The 22,012-nt window shown below is 44.1% G+C and overlaps 1 protein-coding gene across 4 annotated transcripts; it reads right to left on the reverse strand.

Moving 5' to 3' along the window:
• Positions 1-357: 357 nt before the first annotated feature.
• On the reverse strand, positions 358-22,002 carry FAM131B (family with sequence similarity 131 member B). Of its 4 annotated transcripts, none has more exons than XM_033924007.1 (7): positions 21,967-22,002; positions 8,392-8,501; positions 7,323-7,358; positions 7,119-7,212; positions 4,523-4,720; positions 1,234-1,377; positions 358-1,087 (listed from the first exon to the last, which is right to left on the reverse strand). In XM_033924007.1, exons 2-7 carry the CDS (start codon positions 8,443-8,445, stop codon positions 588-590), a joined length of 1,026 nt encoding a protein of 341 aa, XP_033779898.1. In that variant the 5' UTR covers positions 8,446-8,501; positions 21,967-22,002; the 3' UTR covers positions 358-587. The 4 variants fall into 4 exon arrangements, with proteins under 4 accessions (XP_033779898.1, XP_033779895.1, XP_033779899.1 ...); XM_033924004.1 differs by lacking the exon at positions 21,967-22,002 and adding an exon at positions 13,711-14,009; XM_033924008.1 differs by lacking the exon at positions 7,323-7,358.
• Positions 22,003-22,012: the final 10 nt, after the last annotated feature.

A 22,012-nucleotide genomic window follows, 5' to 3' on the forward strand; every position in this document is an offset into this window, starting at 1 on the left:
AGAGGGGCCACTTCTGAAGGTAAAAGGTCAGTGAGGAGGGGAGTGAGAAGACCGCCTTCTCCTTGGGAGGGTCGGGCCTGCTCTACCTGTGTGAGGAAGGTAGAGATTTAAAAGTTTTCATTTCTGCATCAAGGCAGACAGGAGTACTAAGGTGTCCATTAGTAGAACGTGGAAATCCAGGAGTGGGCGAGAAAGGGTGGGACGGGTAGAATTTGAGGGTTCTAAGGAGAGAGGAATTGGAGTTTAAGCATGAAGGAGAATTAATCCCTTGTCTATGCAGGAAGGCTCCCAGCAATTTGCCATGATCCCATTCCTCATCAAAGATACCCTAATCCCCAGGAGAGATCCCCACCCCACCCATGCAAGTTTCTGCTGCAGCTCAGAAAGGGCCCTGAGTCATGTTTCTGTGTGGCTCCTGGTTCAATCCCCAGCAAGAGTCAGGGTTACCCTATGAAATGGGAGAGAATGACCCAAGAAACCACAGGGGGAGTGTAGGTTCCCCCTACAATGACTGAAAAAGAAGCAGAAGTCCTTCATGTAAACTTTGATGCTGTTTTTGCATGACCGTGAGCAGGAAGAGGTGCTTCCTATCCGTTGTTCTCGCCTTCCTCCTCATCAAAGGACTGCACGCCAGATGAGGTCACATCAGAGACCTTGCGGCCCAGGACGGCTCGATCGGGCTCCTCGCGGGGCGACAGTGACTCCAGGTCCTGGCAGACAGCATCGTCTTCCTCTGGAGATGGTTTCTTGCTAAGCAGAGGGGTTTTGTCTACAGGCAAGTCTGATTCCTCCTCAGCATGGATCCCTACTTGTACACTGGCTGGTTCAACAGTGGCACAAGGTGCAGGCTGGGTCTGCCACATGTCCACCACTCCGGTGCCTTGCAGGGGATTCTGCTGCTGCTGTTGGAGGATGAGGCTGTTCTGTTGGGTCTCCTCGAAGTTCTGGCCAGTGAGGGAACCTGCAGCAGGGGATGTTATTAGAGACTGGTCGCTGGGCTCCCAGGCATCAGAAGATCCCAGGCAGTACAAGCCCTGAGACACATAGGAGTGGGGCCAGCTGCCAGACTGAGTTTGAGCGAGGTTATCTGCAAGAACAGAGAGTGAAGTGAGAGGTGGGGGAAAAACATGGATCTGATGCATCTACCAGTATTCTTTCCACTTTGAATTTCTATACTGCTACTTAGCCTACGCAGCACTGTGTCTCCCTGTAGTAAGAAGGGGGTATAGTTACCCTGGTTCTCCATCAATTCCTGGTAATTCTCACTGTCGTGGGCTCCCACAGTGTCCTGGTTGGAGTTCACACTCATCATCTCACCCTCCATTGAAGACCATGCCATAAGTGTGGCTTCGGAGATTGCAAACTGCTGCATGACCCCTAAGTTAAGGATGAAGAAGAAAAAAAATATTGTGTGAGACCCTTGTGCATAACTCAGAACCATTGCCCTAACAATATCCCCTTCCTCAAAATTCACTTCCTCCCACCCACAAATAGATAAACACGTTCCTCAGACTGATGACATCCAGAGGGAATGCAATCCTGCAATATACATAGCCACCACTAGAAGGCAGCCACATCCCAGTGTAGAAAAAAAGAACCCCTTTTGCATTCCAGATTATGAATTCTTAATAAATGTTAATGAGTAATTGTAGAACAGGGTTAATTTTAAACCTATTTTGTAAAGTCAACATAGGCAGTCATGGGCTTTAATAAAATAAGAACCCAGACCTATCCTCAATAAAACCCAAATTCTTACACACAAATTTCATTTGCTGTGAGGCAGGTGTGATGTACCCCAGCAATTTCCAAACTACACCTGCAATAAGAACATAGGCACATAAGAATAGCCATCAAGCCCAGTATCCTGCTTCCAACAGTGGCCAATCCAGATCACAAACAAGTACCAGGCAAAAACCCAAAGAGTAGCAACGTTCCATGCTACCGATCTCAGGAACAGTACTGGTTTCTTCCATGTCTATCTCAATAGGCCTAAAGTGAAGCTGGGTTCTGTGTTAGGAGTCACTGCCCAGGAAAAGGATCTAAGTGTCATTGTTGAGGATACATTGAAACCCTCAGCTCAATGTGCGACAGCTGCTAAGAAAGCAAATAGAATGTTAGGAATTATCAGGAAAGGAATGGAAAACAAAGATGAAAATGTTATAATGCCCTTGTATCGCTCTATGGTGTGGCCACACCTTGAATACTATGTACACTTCTGGTCACTGTATCTCAAAAAAAGATTCGTAGGTATAACCTTTGGAACTTTGTAAGTCTTAAGTAGTTTGAAAGTTAGTCCAAAGTGGAATTAGAAAAAGTACAGAGAAGGTTGATGAAAATGATAAAAGGGATGGGTTGACTTCCCTTTGAGGAGAGGCGAAAGCAGCTAGGGCTCTTTAGTTTGGAGAAGACACAGCTCAGGGGTGATATGATAAAATACTGAGTGGAGTGGAAAGGGTAGATGTGAATCGCTTGTTGACTTTTTCCAAAAATAATAGGACTAGGGGGCATGCGCTGAAGCAACTAAGTAGTAGATTTAAAACAATCCGGAGAAAACATTTCTTCACACAACATGTAATTAAACCCTGAAATTCATTGCCAGAGAATGTGGTGAAATCAGTTAGCTTAGCGGGGTTTAAAAAAGGTTTGGATAATTTCCTAAAAGAGACATCCATAGTCCCTTATTGAGATGGCTTGGGGAAACCCTCTGCTTATTCCTGTTTTACTCCTTGGGATCTAGCTGGGTACTTGGGACCTGGGTTGGCCACTGTTGGAAACAGGAAACTGGGCTTGATGGAACTTCGGTCTGTCCCAGTATGCACAAATCACATGCTCTTTTCGGCACGAATGATAAAACAGCCATTTTCCATGGATACAAGCATGCTTCACGAGTAGAAAATACATTATGAAATTACTCCAACTAAAAATAAAAGTCAAATAATAATCCCGGTGATATTACTGTCTTTGAGGGAATAATAATAATAATAAAAAGCTATTTCCATTCTGTTTTACCCACAGCATTGGGTCTTTATTCATTGCCCACCCCGAATGGACTGGTATTTATTTATGATCCATTTTGATAGACTTCTTACACACAAAACTATTTGAAATGCAGAAAGCATGCTTATGCGTAGCAAGTTTCAAGTTTTATTCAAATTTGATTGAACGCTTATCGATAGTTCTACGCGATTTACAAGTTAAAAAAATAGGGGATACAAAATGATAAATAAAATCACATATACAAGACATAACAACAAAAGGAGAAAGGAAGAAACTACAATTCTTAATAGGATGGAAAACATGTCTTTATTTATGGCTGCTCTGGAACAGTGTACACATATGTGTTGCTTACACAGATAAGTAGCAATTATTGCTTTTCATGCGTAGACCAGCTCCCTCCACTCAGGCACAAAGTTTTAAAATTACCTCCATCCCTCACAACAAAGGAAAGTATGAACTGAGAAAAATGACAGCAATTTAGAGCAATAGAACCAATATACTGAATAGTAAATCACAGAAACAGAAAGCAGCGATTCATCGCGAGAAATAATAAAACCAACCCTCCATAAAAATAAATCCTTCTGCGTGTACAAACACTCACTTGTGTACTTGTAGAGGGCAGGGAGAGTGTGGCGCAGTGGTTAAAGCTACAGCCTCAGCACCCATGCTGTTCCTTGTGAGCCTAATCCCCCCCCTGCCCCCCAGAACAGACTGGGAAAAATGCTTGAGTAAACCATTCTGAGCTCCCCTGGGAGAACAGTAGAGAAAATTAAATCAATCAATTAGGGGAAACAAGGATACATCTGCTTCTACCTTTAAAAGCAGGCATCTATTGGTGGTGATAGGATAGCATGGATGTTAAATTACAGCCCAATTTTCTCTTTTCTGAGTAAATCCTTCTACCTCAGTGTCCAGACTTGCACTGAGAAGTTTCAAGGGCAGTGGCTGAATATCATGACTCTCTGTATAACTTCTTGCCTGCCACTCTTGTTTACTTTTGATTCATACATTTTAGCTGTATACTTCTCCCTCCAAATCCACGGTTTCAGTACCCGCGTATTCAGTTATTCACAATTTTTTTTGGGGGGGGGGGAAAAGAAACGCTGCATCCCATTTTGATGACGGCTTTGTACGGGGCAGGAGCTTAGGAAGATTGATCCTGCCCACGTCGCCGCTAGACCACCAGGTAAAGTCTGGGGAAGGTCCGGGACGCAGGAGCCGGCCCTAAAAGTTATTTGCAGTTTTTTTAATAGTTACAGGCCGGCTCTGCCCCTAACCCCCGCAAATATTGAGGGGGAAATATATTGCAACATTTGTGGGGAAAATGTCTCTGCTGTGCTTCCTGGCATTTTTATAAAATGCTTTTATGGAGCCAGAAACCAGTTCTGGCCATACAAGCGTTGAATGCGTGACCCGACTATTTTAAAATGAGTACGACATAATATCCATAGTAATAAGAGGAAAAATGTAGATTTTTATATTAATCAGCAAAGGTGCTAAGAGCATGAGCCCATTTATCTCCTACCGGCCAGAAACCGTGCCTCCTTCTCTCCATCGCTGAGATCAGAGTACGCGTCCACATCCATCCGGGCCGTCTCATGGGGGTTATGCTGCTGTGGCTGCGACGGCTTCCCCCAGCCTTGCCACTCAATCATATGAGCCACACGGCCTGAGCCCATGGCTGTCGGCTTGGTCACGCGATCCTTCATCGTACGGGAGATCCCTGCCCCAGGTAAATAAATCACGGGAGGGTGAAAATGAATGCACACCAATTGCAGTATTGACATAAAACTCTGTACGGCCCATCATGCTGTCAGCATTTCACATATGTAATAACAGCTCATATAGCCTCCCCCCCCCAAATTAATGCAATATAAGTATAACTCTGTGCATACTGTCAGTACTATATAGATCTTCTGTAGAAACCACAATAAACTCTCGTTTGGTCCCACTTACAAGGCTCTGTGCACACAGTCAGCACTCAGAGAGCCCACGCACACTATCAGTGCTGTGTAAATATAATCTGTCTTACAGTCATGTGCACATGTGAATAGACAAACACCTCTACAGCTTCACGTATATTGTCAGCAGAATCTAAAAGGAATATTGCGAAACTGGAAAAATTGGGACCGTCTAAATTTCACATTCTGGTGGGCAAATTTATGTTTAATTTAGAAATATGAGAAAATGAATGCTGATTTGTTGGGGAATATAAAATTTTTAAAATTAATGTAAATTAAATTTTAAATTAATATGGGGCTCATTGATGTCGTTTGTAGAATTATTATAGTTTTGAATTTGTATATCAAATTCACATCCAGAAGGAGGGGGAGGGGATGGATTTTTCTTTGAATTTAATTTTTGAATTTTGTTTTATTGATTGATGGGGTGGGTTGGATTGGTTTGGGTTTTGAATAATTAAATATTTATATAGGTGCTTACTATTTCCTTATAAAGATGAAAAATATGCTATTTGCACTTTTTGAAGGATATGATTACATTTCATTAATAACCATATAATAATTTTTGATGGGAAAAATGTGTTAATCTATTTATATATTTTAAGGATTTTAAGTGATGTATAAAGTGTAAAATGAATTTTTCTTGTATTCGCTTAATGAAAGTGTTAAAAATGAATAAAGATATTAAAAAAAAAGAAGGACTATTGCTTCATACAGGCCCCTCACTCCGTCAGCACTGCATACAAACAGTAACACCTCATCCAGCCCCAGGTATACTGGAGCCAATATTCAGAGCACCTACGTTTCCAATACACAGGGACAATGTAGCAATTAAGAGTCAGAAAATGGCTGAAGTGTAATTAAGAGACTGACTCAAGTCAATTAAACCTGCAAGAGAAGGGCTCATAAACATTGAAACTCTGCTCAGAGGCTTGTAACTCTAAAGAGAAGGAGATAACCCACTCTTTGCACAGTTACAGTTGCTTTTTGAGTTTCAGTGCCTGTATCTCGTGTTTCTTACATTTGTTCTCCTTTGTTGTTGCATTGCAGCTTAAAGTTGAAGCATTTACACTTAGTGATTTTTGACAAAAACTATCTACTTTCGGTTGGCGGGGTCTCCTGAAGCAGTCGCCGAAACGGGGCCACGTCGGGACCCTGGAAAGTTGCTTTTTGCATACAAGCTAAGTACAATCTTTAGCTTTTTTTGAATGCAACCACTATCATTGTGCAATTTAAAATTCTTGTGAATTACCTTATTTAAGTATTGACATTTTTCAAGCTTTGCACATCCTCAAGAGTTGGACTCGTTTGCTAAATACTATGCTATGATTTGAAAATATAACTCTTGTTTCAAGAGAGGGTTATCTCCTTCTCTTTAGAGTTACAAGCCTCTGAGCAGAGTTTCAATGTTTATGAGCCCTTCTCTTGCAGGTTTAATTGACTTGAGTCAGTCTCTTAATTACACAATATTCAGAGCACGGCAGTTAACCAGGCTGGGCCAACACTGAGTATCTGCTCTATTTTGGGGCCACTAAAATCTTAGCTGGCCATGTCAATAATCAGCGCTAAGTTTAGAGCAGCCAAAAACAGACCGGCTATTTAAGTGGGCTGATTTGGTCGCTCAAGTTAGCCAGCCAGCAGTCTGAATTTCATGGATAGCTGGCTATGTCACACGATGCAGCTGGTGGCCACTAATATTTAGTAGCCATCTCGCGCTTAGGCAGCTAAGTGCTATCTGGCCGGCTGAACAGCGTTGAATGTCGATGAACTGTCCGCACTGAATAATAGCACCTTCCACAGCACCCCCCCCCAGCACTATATATATATATATATATATATATATATATATATATATATATATATATAATAACGCCTCATATAGCACTGTGGACACCATGAGCATCATATAAATATATTAATGCCTCTTTCAGCACCAAATGATTTTAATAGAGACTCCTATGGTCCTGTGCACACTGAAAGTCCCATATAAAGGCAATGGCCACCTGCTTGCATCGCAATCTTAAAATTATAAAATATTTATAAGGTCTGGGATGGAGGGCTTGTGAGAAAATGAGGGAATAATATTAACAGAGGCAGGTAGGCATAGGGCGTAAGCTCGGTGTTACACTTGTTCCAACAGACATAGACTGGGTGTCTCACCGCTGAATGAGGACTTTGCCAGGGCTCCTATTCCATAAGCATTAGAATTACGTTTCAGCCGAGGGAGGATGGAGGTGGTGTCTTCCATGGAAAGCTGTGGAGAGACGAACGTAAAGACTGAGAGCTGGGCAGAGGTCAAGAAGGAGAGAGAGAAAGGGAGACAGAGACAGGGAAAGACAGGAGAGGCAACGTTCAAAGACTCACATTTATCCCATCCCAGGAGAAATCTGTCCGTGTTTGCTGTAACATAGAGAGAAGTGGGGTGAGATACGAGAGGAAAAAAACGTCTGTTCCCCTGGGTATGACAGATATATGTGTATATATATATATATTATACAGAGAGACAGACATACAGACTGCAGCACAAAAACAGGAGGGAGAGGAGGGGGAGTGAGAGCCTTGGCCTACTGCAGGCTAAGCTACAACTGGTTTTATCCCATTCTGAAATGTATTATGAAATTGGAATTAAAAGTCCCGGACGTCTTCCAGGGGAAGAAGACGAGGGAACCTAGAGGAAGGGGTGCCCAGTGGTTGCTCACTTCTGTGGCGTTCTAGTGGTGACCTCCATGGAGGCAGACACGGAAAGGTCAATAAAGGTCATTCACTTCTGTGGCAGGCTGTTCTCATGGAGAAGAAGGGTCACCTCTACAGAGGAGACACCATGGAGGAGGGAGGGAAGAAAAGGATCATTAAGGGTCATAAAAAATCAACACACCTCTGTGGAGGTCTGGTGCAGGATGCACCAAGGAGGGAGGTAGGGTGGGAAATGAGAGATCTTTAGGGATCACTGTGGAAGTCCAGTGCATTGTAGACATGGGGTCAGCTGCAGGAGATGAAGAGGAAGAGTTCTTAAAAGGTCATTAGGAATCACTCATTTCTTTGGAGGTCAAGGGCAGGCTGTCCTTATGAAAGGAGGGAGGGAGGGAAAGAGGGGGTCATCAGGGGTCACTCACCTCTCTAGAGGTCATGTACAGGGTGGAGGGACAGAGAAGGAGGGTTGTTAAGGGGCATTACCTCTGTGGACATCTAGTGCAATGCCCCCATGCAGATAGGAAGGGCCATTAGAATTTATTTATTCAATTTTCTATGCCCAGAGGAGCTCAGAACAGTTTGCATGAATTTATTCAGGTACTCAAACATTTTTCCCTCACCTCTGTGGACCTCTAATGTAGGCTGACCCCATTGTGGGTAGAAAGATCACTTACCTCTGTGGAGGTTCAGCTGCTCCAATGGAGGGATAAAGGGTCATTAGAAGTCACTCAGGATTACTCACCTCTGTGGAGGTCCTGTGCAGGCTGCCCCCATGGAGGGAGCTGGTACTATCCATGTTAATCTGGTCCACATCTTTTAGTCCCTTCCAGTCCACAGCCACACCCTCATTCCCTGCCAAGACAGAAGCAACCAGTCAAGTCCTGATTCACTAAAATACTTGTTACTCATCCCTTTGCAACAGTCTTTATCAATGATATAACATATAGCCCGGCATTGTATCAGCCATTCAGACACCATCCCATGGGAAGTAGAGTCTCAAGCTAGAATTACAATACATTCATTGCATAGGGCAAATACATTCAATACAAAGGACAATTTTAAGGCACTCTTGGTGAAGGTACATGTAATAGAGAGATAAGATCTTGTGTAGATTGGAATCGGGTACGTGCAAGTCAAGTGGGAGAGCATATACAGTGAGGTTGTATGATTTTGCTGGAGTAGAATTAGAGGTTAGGGGGGGGTGTCTTTGAGAGAGTCAGGTAAAGAGGTGGGTCTTTACCATCTTCCTGAAGTTTAGTAGACCTATCAGTGATCTGATGGTTGGTGGGATTGTATTCCATAATTTGGGTAGGATGTGCGAGTGTGAGTGACATTGCTCAAGGGTTAGAAGGTAAGGTTAGCCTTTTTGTGAATGATACCAAGATTTGTAACAGAGTGGATGCCCTAGAGGGAGTGGAAAACATGAAGAAGGATCTGCAAAAGTTAGAAGAGTGGTCTAATGCCTAGCAACTGAAATTCAATGCGAAGTGCAGAGTGATGCATATGGGGGGTAGAAATCTGAGGGAACCACATGTGCTGGGAGGTGAGAGGCTGATAAGCACAGACAGAGAGAGGGACCTTGCGGTGATTGTGTCTGAGGATCTAAAGGTATCTCAACAGTGTGATAAGGTGGTGGCTGTAGCCAGAAGGATGCTAGGCTGTAGAGAAAGAGAAATAACCAGCAGACGAAAGAAGGTGTTAATGCCTTTATATAGGTTATTGGTGAGGCCACACTTTGAGTACTGTGTTCAGTTTTGGAGGCCACTAGTGAAGGATATAAAAAGACTTGAAGCGGTCCCGAGGAAGGTGACGAAAATGGTAAGGGGTTTGAATCAAAAGAAGTACGAGAAGAGACTGGAAGACTTAAACATGTATACTCTAGTAGGGGAGATATGATAGACATTTAAATACTTGAAAGGTATTAATATAGAACCAAATCATTTCCAGAGAAGGGAAAATGGTAAAACTAGAGGGCATAACTTGAAGTTGAATGGAGGAAAACTTAGGAGTAATGTTAGGAAAAAACTTTCACGGAGAGGGTGGTGGATGGCTGGAATGTCCTTCCGAAGGAAGTGGTGAAGAGGAAAACGGTGATGGAATTCAAAAAAGTATGGAATAAACATAGAGGAGCTTTAATTAAAAAACAAATGGTATCAGTTAAAGAACTAAGGCCGGTATTGGACAGACTTGTACGGTTTGTGTCCCATATATGGTGATTCAGTGTAGGATGGGCTGGGAAGGGCATCAATGGGAACCCCACTAACTTGGAACATGAGGACGTTACTGGCCAGACTATAAACGGGATGGTTGGATAGGCTGGAATGAGCTTAGATGGCAACTTCAGCAGTTGGAACCTAGGACAACAGCAGGTGGACTTTAGTCTATGGCCCAGAAGAGACAAGTTCATTTAATCATGTATTTGTAATGAGAATAACTAATGGGCAGACTGGATGGAACCGTTCAGGTCTTTATCTGCCGTCATTTACTATATTACTATTTCTCAGGTTCCTTTTTACCGTCATCCTATGTCCCTTCATTCCAAAGCTTTCTTTCAAAAGAAAGAGATTCACCTCCTGTGTATTTATGACAAGAAGGTATGTAAGCGTATGTATCATATCTTCTCCCCCTCACCTTTCTTCTGTCCCTGTACACCGACTCTTTCAGTAGCCTCCCTCTGGACTGTTTATATCTTGAAGGTGCAGTCTCACAAGAGTCTTGTACAGGGGCATCAATGTACCTCCTTTTTCCTACTGGCCATACCTCTTCCTATGCACCCTAGTATCCTTCTACATAGCTTTCATCCTTTTCTACCCGTTTGGCTACTTTAAGATCATCACATATGATTACTCCCAAGTCCTTCCTCTCCTCAACCCTAAACTCTACTGTTCCTTTATGTTTTTGCAGCTGAAATGTATGACCCTGCATTTTTAGCATTAAATCTTAGCTGCCAAATTCCGGACCATTTTTCACGCTCCACTAGGTCATAAGAACATAATAGTCAGACCAATGGTCCATCTAGCCCAGTATCCTGTTACGAACAGTGGCCAATCTAGGTTACAAATATCCAGCAGGAACCCAACTAGGTGCTACCATCCCAGGGCAAGCAGTGGCTTCACTCATGTCTGTCTCAATAACAGACTACAGACATTTCCTCCAGGAACTTATCCAAACCTTTTTTTTAAAATCAGCTATGTTAACCGCTCTTACCACATCCTCTGGCAATGCGTTCCAAAGCCAAACTATTTTTTGAATGAAACTATTAGTTTTAAATGTATCTCCCTGTAACTTTATTGAGTGTCCCATGTAATTTTTGATTGAGTAAAAAAATCGATCCACTTGTATCCTTTCTAATCTATTCCACTCAGGATTTTGTAGACTTCAGTCCTATCTCCCCTCAGCCGTCTCTTTTCCAAGCTAAGGAGCCCTAACTGTTTTAGTCTTTCCTCATACGAGAGGAGTTCCATCCCCTTTACCATCTTGGTCGCTCTTCTTTGAACCTTTTCTAGTGCCACTATATCTTTCTTGAGATAAGGAGACTAGAATTGAACGCAATACTCCAGGTGAGGTCGCACCATGGAGCGATATAGAGGCATTATAACATTCTTAGTCTTGTTAACCATCCCTTTTTAAAAAATAATTCCTAGCATCTTGTTTGCTTTTTTAGCTGCCGCCACACATTGGGCAGAAGGTTTCAGCGTATTTTCTACAATGATACCCAGACCTTTTTCTTGGACGCTAACCCCAGAGGTCGACCTTAGCATCCAGTAACTGTGATTTGGGTTATTTTTCCTGATGTGCATCACTTTGCATTTGTCCACATTAAATTTCATCTGCCACTTGGACGCCCAGTCTTCCAGTTTCCTAAGGCAGAGTAGCAGGGGAAAATAAAACCAACCAAAGGCAATGAGGGCCACCAAAGAGGTCTCCGGGGGCTGCCGTTGGCCCCCCGGGCTGTGCATTGAAGAACACTGCCTTAGCTAGTCTCTTTTCCAAATATCCTCAACGAATATGCTTGAGAGAGATGTGCATGCACTGTCTCCACACTGATATTCATTAGGAGATGTGAAACTCTGGCTAGACAGCACTTTGCCGCTCTTTCTATAGGACGTAATGAAAGGTCACTTGGTGCAACACAGAATCAGAGACGTGAAGAAAGTACAAGTTCCTTTATTCAGCATATGCAGCACTCCTGTGCAGTAAACAGGCTGCCTCAGAAGTGCCAGAATGAGGAAATACTACAGTCATTTATACCATTCTCATATACATATTCGGATGTTCCATAGGTTAACTGTTGACAGTTTTACATCTTTCAATTGGTCCTAACACGAAGTGTACCATTGGCTAGCTGAGTGACCTTACAAGCCTATAGTAAGCTACACAACCTATCTATGTCAAGGAGGGCGAGGTACATTATCATTCTCTTTAACATAAGCTAAGCAGCATATAGTATAGGAAGATAAGGCACACATTCCTACAGCCAGAATAATTTGGGCATAATCATAATGAAGGTTTGCTGACCCCTTCAGTAATGCAGCATGAATACTTAAAAGAGCAGAACTTTGTCAGATCCCAAGGCTGACCAACACACTATCCAAGCCTTGGGAAAGGACAGGCCTCCATTAAGTCTCAGCCCCCTGAGGTTGTGGGTTTGAACCTAGCTTGATTCCTGTGACTCTGGGCAAGTCACTGCCCCAGGTACCACAGATAGGGAAAATACTTAAGTGGATCAATTTTTCACGCCGTCAAAAATGACAAAGACTAGGGGACACTCGATGAAGGTACACGGAAATACTTTTAAAACCAATAGGAGGAAATTGTTTTTCACTCAGAGAATAGTTAAGCTCTGGAACACGTTGCCAGAGGTTGTGGTAAGAGCAGAAAGATTTGGACAAGTTCCTGGAGGAAAAGTCCATAGTATGTTATAGAGAAAGACATGGGGGAAGCAACTGCTTGCCCTGGTTCGGTACCATGGAATGTTGCTACTCTTTGGGTTTTGGCCAGGTACTAGTGACCTGGATTGGCCACCGTGAGAACGGGCTACTGGGCTTGATGGACCCAGTAAGACTATTCTTATGTTCTTATGTACTATTCAGTACATTGTAAACTGCTTTGGATGAATCTCTTCATGAAAAGGTGGTTAATAAATATTGCACACACTGATCCAAGTCTCCTTTAGCATCACACACGTCGATCCCAGCCTGGAGAAAGAACAGGGCTCCTTTAATCATGCACTCAACGGTCCCAGGCTGGGGAAAAGACAGGTGTCCTTTAACTCTGCATCTAGTAATTCCAGCTGGTCTCCTTTCACACTTTTAAGCCCGATGAAAGGGCCCTGTATTTTACAATATAATTGTGCATCTCTTTCAGTGTGCAGCTGTGTAACCATGACAATATCTATTTAAGGACATACACAAATGGAACAAAATACACACTTTCCCTGGATCAGAGAGCATTTGATACACATATAGAGACATGAAACACCATCTATACTCTTAACGCACAGGGGAATCTCCCAGCAAAACACACACACACGCTGCACAGCAGCCTTCCACCTGTCACACAGTCCACGCACAAGCCGAGTCAGCTGTTCCCTGTGGACTCTGTGGCTAAGAAGCCAGTGTAGTATACAGCACGGAGAATCAGGCAGCAGCCAGAGGCCCATTGACAGCTGGGGCTAAATCAACCCTGCTCCTCCATCCTCCTCTACCTCCCATCTTCCCTATATTTTTTTTCTTCTGTCAAATCTCAGATGCACGTACAGACCTGGCGTCTGCTTTCCCCTCCCTCCATCCCACGTCTGCGAAGCTTTCTGCCCACAGACCCTCTAGCTTCTTGCCAATCCACCTCCTTCCCATCTGCACCCATCGCAGCACAAGCGACATTAGAATGGAACCAAACCAGAATATCAATGAGGAACAGGAGGCAGAATAAGGAGGGGGGGGGGAGAAGGAGGGAGAGACGAGGAAGAGAGGGCCAGACAGACAATCCATCCTCTGCTACTAACAATGCAGAAAGACCCTAATGAAAAGGGATGCAATAGCCCCTTGAACGAGGCCCTTACCTACAGTCCGAGATCCGATGCACCCCATGTTTCCCTCCGGGTGCCCCCCTGTCCCCAGTGCAGCGGAGGGGGAGGAGAAGGATCATGCGGGAAGGAGAGCAGAGCTGTTACAGGGGGCTGCAGATTCCAGCCCCTGGCCAGCGGGGGAGCAGCATGATGCAGAAGGAGGAGGTGGGGGTGGGGGGGTCCCCTAGGATGGGATCCCTCCCCTGGCTCCTGTCATAGGGAGAGCTGCTGGTGCTGATGCTACAGAGATGCAGGGATGCTCTCGGTCTCGCTCTCTCAGGGATGCTACAGGGATTTCGTGCTGGAAAGAGGGATGGTAAACACATAGGGAGGGGGTGGGCCAGACTCAGACAGGGATTGGCTTAGGGCTGAGGCTAGAGAGAGGAAGGGAAAGCGTGTGCCAGGAAAGTGGCATGCGCTCTCACACAGGCAGAGACACACATGATACAGCACTGGCATCTGCATCCCTCTCTCTGCTAGAGCTAAGAGCTATGCAGATGGAGAGAGAGATGAAGACATGGATGGATAGCTGCAGACACAGATGGAGACAAATAGAAAGATAGCATAACAAACAGACAGATGGAAGGAAGGACAGAAAGAGGCAGAAATACGGATGAGCAGTGAAGAGGGAGGGGCAGTGAGCGTAGGAGTGCCTGAAACAGACATTAGCATTCAGGGTGCACCAGAGATGAGAATGGGAGAGACAGAGCTGGAAAGGAGAGAGGGTAAATCAGAGAGAGAGAAAGGAGAAACAAACATGGAAGAGAGAGAGGGGCATGTATGTCTGAGAGACAGACATCAGCCATACAAAATGACTTCATAATGAGACGGCAGAGGCTGTGTAGGAGGAAAACTGGAAAGGGAAAATGTGAGAAGAGATGGATGGAAGGAGCAAAGAGAGGTTATGAGGAGGGTCTTCGACAAGTGTGTAAAAATATTACTGCAATTGCTTGATAGAGTCATCCAACTAATACTCTGATACAAGAGTGCGGTCTGAGGTTTGTCACGGGATGAAAAACAGGCTCAATAAAATCTTCCAGTCTGGCAAACAATCCATGCCCAGAGCAGAACTGGACCTCGTCCCCTTAATACTCACTCTACGAAAGAGAACATCCAAGTTCTGAAGCACAAATGCTCCAACTCCCAGAGGTTTTGTGACCTAGCAAAAAACAAACATGGTCCCTTCTTATACCATAACCTGAGCCAGTGTTAGACATGCTGGGGCTCCCTTAATTCCTCTCCCAATTTTCCCCACCCATCAAATGCCCCCCTCACCTGTAAAAATGTGAAGTTGCCAGCCTCCTTGGTGTGGTTCTTCTGCCATGGTCAGCCCCTTTTTGCTCCAACTTCCTGATTCCATTTGGGTGGACCGTGGCAGAGGAACAGGGCTGAGGAGGCCATGGGCAGCGCTAAAGACACTGCTTCTCTTCTCCCCACGCAGTTACCGCCTCACATTTTTACATGTGAGAGAGGCTTCGGAACTGGGTGGGGAGAAGGGAAGGACATCCCAGCTTACAGGGGCATCTCTGGAGCATTGGGTCCAGGGCATGAAACTGGGTGGGCCTAGGGGCCATGGGTCCGGATTTTCCTTCAGGAAAATCTGGTAACCATACCTATACAGAAACTAACACATGTGGGCCATAGACCATATACAGAAGTAGGGACCAAAACATATACAGAATAAGGGACCAAAATTAAGAACGGATATTTGCAGTCAAAAACTGAACTGGAAACCCCCAAACTCTAGACTCTGCATGCAAATCCAGAACCCAGAAGTGCAAAATCCAAAGACAGAAGAGATGCATATTTCCCAAAGAGAAACAAGAAAAAAAAATCAAATGCGTTCCTTAAAAGAATGGACAGGAAAATCTGTGTCTAATCCTGGAGAAGGAAAAGAAACAGCATTTGCAGCTCCAAAATCTGTGGGATCCTCAACCCAGGTTAGAGGCAGAAATGCATTTCTTCCTATCCTGTGCAAAATGCAGAGAAGAGATAGGCATTTCCCAAAGAGCAAGGAAAGTAACAGTGGGTTATAGTTTATAAATCTTTCCTTTAGGCTGTCTTAATAATAATTTTATAATTTATAGCTAAAGAGGCATATGATCAAGAAACTGTTTTATTTTATTTTTGTGATTATGATAAGACATACCGAGGGCCTCAAAATAGTATCTGGCAGGCCACATGTGGTCCCCGGGCCACGAGTTTGAGACCACTGCACTAACTGCATCTGTGACTTGTTAGTATCTTTCTTTTTTTTTTTTTTTTAAACTTTTGCAGCACATAAAGTCTCCAGAATCCCTGGAGGTTTCTGAGAGCTGACTTACTGCTCTGTGAAGTGTGTGGGAGTCACCTGCTGGACACATCTGGAATTGCAGAAGTAAAGCTAAGCCAACATGAGCTCCTAAGGGCCCATTTTTACAAAGCCGCAGTAGTGAGTCCTGGCGTGGCAAATATGACAAAAAACAAAGGCAAAAACTGCAGTGATGATGTACAAGATGACAAGTCTCCCGGAAGAGGTGGTGGAGACAGAGACTGTGTCTGAATTCAAGAAGGCCTGGGATAGGCATGTGGGATCTCTTGGAGAGAGAAAGAGATAATGCTTACTGTGGATGGGCAGACTAGATGGGCCATTTGGCCTAAATCTGGCATCATGTTTCTATCCGTATGAGAAGTTCTGTAAAATTCTGAACAGCCCATGCTATCAGTGTGTCTATTGTCTGAATGTTTGGCCTCCAGGATCCCCCGCACAGCTGTGTTTCTAAATTTCACTTTCTGACTTTTCCTATGCTTGTATGGCTTTAAGTAGTCTCCCGCTCTGCTTGTTTTTCAAAGGCAAGACTCTTAGTCCCACTTTCCCCTCCATGGCACTCATTTCTCCTACTTAAAGCAAAAAGGGGCAATTTCAGGAGATAATCTTATAATTACACTCATATCAGGCCTGGTGTTTTCCCCCCAAATACAAAATGGGAAAAACCCTCTAGCATATCCAGTACTCAGTAATTCTGATGAATTTCAGTCTCTGCTTAAGAGTTTTAGGATCAGAATATTCAGGAGAGATGAGTGAGGATGAGGTGGAAGGCTTTGAATTCTGAGTGGGTATGAAAGGTGACCGAATGGACAGTGGTCCAAATTGAAATCTGAGTGATCGGCACTGCTGCTACCAAATTTCAAGCTTGTGCTAGTTCCGCCATGAGGGCAAGAATTATAAAGACAATTTGGGGGTCTTAGCCTTCTGCTCTTTCTGTCTCTCCCCTTCTGGACACCATGCAATGCCAGTCAAGGTCCCTCCCCGATGCCTGACTCAGGGACTGATGCTCAAAGCTTACCGAGCTTGTGACGTTACGTTTTGCACCTAACGCTCAAAGGGTATTAGCACCGATTTTACTGTTTGCGGACGTAGATGCAAATGTATTACAACGAGCATTCTGTGCGATGCACAGACATTCTATGAGCATTGGAGCTGACGCTAAAAACCGCGCTACGCTTTTGTGTAAGATTTGAAAATTTATTCTATATTTTAGAGGCAGCCAATGAAATTTCAAATACAATGGAGTCACATTTATTGCTTCAATTCATCTTCTATGCCGTTGTCCCCAAAGAGCTGAGTGGGTTACAGGTTAAACATTCACAATATACAGTTAGCAGGTTACGATTTGCACTGGATTTGCCATAATTTCAGGTCAAGTTTACGATGCAAGTATTTTGTCCTAACTTGACACGTGTTAGGGGGTCTAATACTAATATGCATAAGCGCAGTGATTAGAGCTACATCCTCAGCACCCTGAGATTGTGGGTTCAAACCCTGTGCTGCTCCTTAATCCCCCATTGTCCCAGGTACATTAGATAGAGTGTGATCCCACCAGGACAGAAAGGGAAAAATGCTGAGTACCTGAATGTACACCACTGGAGGAAAAGACACGGGGGAAGCCACGGCTTGCCCTGGATCGGTAGCTTGGAATGTTGCTACTCCTTGGGTTTTGGCCAGGTACTAGTGACCTGGATTGGCCACCGTAAGAACGGGCTACTGGGCTTGATGGACTTTTGGTCTGACCCAGTAAGGCTATTCTTATGGTCTCAAACTCGCGGCCCGCCAGGTCCTATTTTGAGGCCTTTGGTATGTTTATCATAATGACAAAAGTAAAATAAAACAGTTTCTTGATCATACGTCTCTTTAGCTATAAATGACAATATTATTATTAAGACTTAGCCAAAAGGAAAGATTTATAAACTATAAAGAGTTTTACCTCATGCAAAATTGTCATTTCTTTAATAAGACATTAACTCTTTTTTTCTGAGGCCCTCCAAATACCTACAAATCCAAAATGTGGCCCTGCAAAGGGTTGCAGTTGGAGACCACTGACTTAGACTGTAAGTGGTATATAAATAAGTAAATGACATTTTGCCATAGTTACAGTGCCAAATTTTTCAATCCAAGTTTTCCTTACGTGACATATACCGGGATCTCGTACCAATATACATTTCTTTGAAATTCATCGGTCGTGGGTGGGGAGGAGGGGGGTTAGGTGAACAGGTATGTGTTTATTGCTTTTCTAAAATGGAGAAGTCCTTGGGCGGGGGGCAGTCGATTCCAGTGGCTCGGTATGACGTGGGAGTAGGACTGTCATTTGGGCACGATTAGGGGGCGTTTTGAGTCATACTTCATCCTGGCAGCGGAGGGACCTGTTCAGCACGTACGGATGAAGCTTCGCCGTCACGTAGCCCGGCGCCATGGCATGCAAGGATTTCAACGCGCTAGCAGGATCCCTAGTATGCAATCTTCCTAACAGCTGCATTTTGCAGCATTTGAAATATCTCAATTGTCCTGCCATTATGCCTTATATAAGCTAAATTTCCATAATCCTACTTGGGTAATAATAACGCACATGAAAGAGTGTGGCTTAGCAGAGTGGGGTGCAGGGCAGGAGTGAGATGCATTGCCAGAGTTGGATATGAGGTCTGAGGGGATTTGCAAGGTTGTGTTTGGATCTCTGTAATTTTTTTTTTAGATATTTGTTCATTGCCTCAGATTTGTTGGTTCATTTCTTCTCATTGATTACTGGCTGCTTTTGGAAAAAGTGACTCAGTCGTACAGCTGGGTGAATTTGCATGGATATGTGGGAGCGGGTGGGTGGCAATGTCTGTGACGGTTAATGAGCTCAGGGACAGAGGGGGAGCAAGGGGAAGATGTCCAGAGGGTAAGGCTTAGTACTGGAAACCATGAGCAGGACGATGAGAGATTCAGCCACATAGAATTTACAGCTTTCTCTCCCTCCCTTTCATTTTCAGGTTTTTATCTGTTTTCAGAACAAATATTTCCAGCATTTATAAAGTTTTAAAGGCATCTCAATCTAGCTGGATTTTCAGAAAGCTTCCTCATGAAACTCCTGAGGAAATTAGAAAGTCATGTGCTAGGAATCAACGTCCTATTGTGAATTAAGATCTGGTTAAAAAGATAGAAAACAGAATAGGGTGAAATGGTCAATAATCTTCCGTGGAGTGTCTGTGGGACCTGTACTGGGACCAGAGCTCTTTGGAGCAGCATTTTACCTAGAATGTAGAGATTGGAAACAGGTCAGTCCTGGTGGTATCTTATAAAAGGTTCTGTCGACCTTGTGCCTTTTATAAAATACGTGCAGGAATACACATGAAATTGCTGGCGTTGTAATCTCACAGCTAGGGTTGCCAGATTTTCCAAACAGAAAATCCGGCCCCGTGGCCCCACCCCCGTCTGCCCCAGGCCCCGCCCCCTCAACCTGCAAGAGCAACGTCGGACGGCTTTTGCCCATGCGATGGTGTGATGCGATGACATCCTGCACATGTGCGTGGCATCACCGCATTGCATCCACGTCCCTCATTGCCAGAAAGTTTTCCAAATCCGGACCAAATGTCGGGTTTTGAAAAGCCATCCGGATTCCCGGACATGTCCTCAAAAGGAGGCCATGTCTGGCGACCCCACTCACAGCTTCTATGTTTAAGGCATGCCAGGTGCAAATGAAGTTTATTTATTTTCGTCCTAAGCAGTTGCCCTATTTTGCCGAGAGCTGCCAGTTGAGAGTCTGCAATTTTTAACGTGGTTTCATTTTCAAGGAGGAAATAAACCACATGGGAGTCAGGAGACTCCCTGAGTCCCTCGTGTAATGCCACGGCCAAAGGAGCACTTTTGTAGAACTTTTTATCTGCATGGACTTGAGCTGGTGCAAAACTCAGAGTGGAAATCTCTCCCCCCCCCCCCAGTAGACGCATTCCCTTTGCAAAATGGGGGCTACCCAAGTAGATTCAGTTGTAACCAGGCCCTGCCCCCCTTGAAATCTCTGCAGACATATCTGTGAATATATAAACACGGCTATTTTGGTATGAATTTTTTTTCTAAAACAATAGCTTCATAAATGATCTGGAACTAGGCCCAAGTGATCTTAGTTTGCAGATGCCATAAATCTATTCAAAGTTGTTGATTCACAAAGAGGATTGTGAGTTAATCCAAAAGGACCTTGGGAGATTAGGGCAGCCAAGTAGCAGATGAAATGTAATGTGGATAAGTGCAAAGTGTTGACATAGGGAAGAACAACTATAGCTACATGATTTTAGGTTCCACGTTAAGAGTCACCGCCCAGGAAAAGGATCTGGGTGTCAGCATGGAGAACATGTTGAAATCCTCTGCGCAGTCTACAACCCTGGCCACTTTCTGAGCAGACTGGATAGGGCCTGCTTGGCTTTATCTGTCATCATTCACTAAGTTATAATATGCTGTTGCAGCAAAAAAAAACAAACATCCCCTTTCCCCGCCGAATGTTAGAAATGATTAGGAAATAAAGGAAGAATTAAACAGAGTATCCTTCTCCTCCACTGACAATTCCAGGCTTCGTTCCTTTCATCCAGCTGTCCCCTATGCCTGGAATAAATTACCCAAATTTGTCCGCCAAGTCCCCTCCCTTGTTTAAAAGCAGACTGAAAACCCACCTTTTTGATATAGCCTTCAATCCTTAACGCTACTCCCCGCTGCCCACCAACCCAGCCAGCAGATTAACCCGTCCCCTTAACCATATCCATGACATCCTGTTTGTCTGTTTAGATTATAAGCTCTTTGGAGCAGGGACTGTCTTCTTTGTGACTCTGTACAGCGCTGCGTGCTATAGAAATAATTCATAGTAGCAATGATAGTGAAAGGTCACTTTGGTCAGCCACAAAACTTAGAGACTTGAAGAAAGCACAGATGTTTTATTCAGCACATGCGGACTCCTGAGCCCTAAGCTGGCTTCAGAAGTCCCCAAACCAGGATGTTACAGAGATACTTATTCATTTTCCTGGCTATACAACTGAATTCTAGAAAGAACATCTCACGTGTTACTTTTCTTAACAATCATTGGTCCTAAGCTCACACTAGCAGGTCACTAGCAGGTCACTTATCTAAGCCCTGCAGTCTTTCTGTTACATGTCCAGGAGGGTGGAATATAATATCGTATATGCTGAGATAGCCATAAGAAGCTAAAACCCCCAGTGCAGGCAGGCTAGAACATGAGATAAGTTAGGTCTGCAGCTAAACATAATTCAGCATTTGATTAAAGAGAAAACTTAGTTCAACACTTAGGAAAACCAGTCCCAGACTCCTTCAGTAGTAGTAGTAGATGCTCTCTAGGTTCTTGTGACCTGGATTGGCCAATGTTACAAACAAGATACTGGAGCTGATTGACCTTTGGTCTGACCCTTTCTGATTGATTTAGAAATTGCATAGCCCGCTTGTACCTAATTCTTGTGTTATTTTGGGGTGCTCATCAGAGCCATGTCCCCATCATGTACATGAGATATGTAAACTATGAATCGGATATCCAAGAAAGACAAAGACAACGTATAGGTATCTTTTGATGATATTGTAAACTCCACAGAGCAGGGCTGTTTAGCTGTATGTATCAGGGTGGCTCTGAAGAAGATCTCAAGCTTTGTGGAGTCTGCACAGGGAGCCTGATGTTGAAATGCAGCACAGCGGCACCCTGGGGATTTCCTAAAGATTCCTAAGAATTAGGGAGGGGAACTTCCCCCCCCCCCCCCCCCAAATATACCCCACAAGCAGAACAACTTTCAAAATCTGCACATAACCTTACACCTCCATGGAACAACAAGTCTGTTTGTTTTGGTTTTTGAGTTGGAAGGCTCTCAGCTTAATTTCTTGCTATTGTCTTAGTCCTGACTTGTGGACTAAAGTTTCCCTCTCTGGAATGCCTTCCTCTCTCTCCTCCCCTTTCTGCCTGCCCTTACCTCATCACTGCCACATTCCCTGCTATGACTTCAGGCAGCTTCCTTT

Source organism: Geotrypetes seraphini, chromosome 16, assembly GCF_902459505.1.
Source record: "Geotrypetes seraphini chromosome 16, aGeoSer1.1, whole genome shotgun sequence".
In the NCBI taxonomy this organism is placed as follows: Eukaryota; Metazoa; Chordata; class Amphibia; order Gymnophiona; family Dermophiidae; genus Geotrypetes; species Geotrypetes seraphini.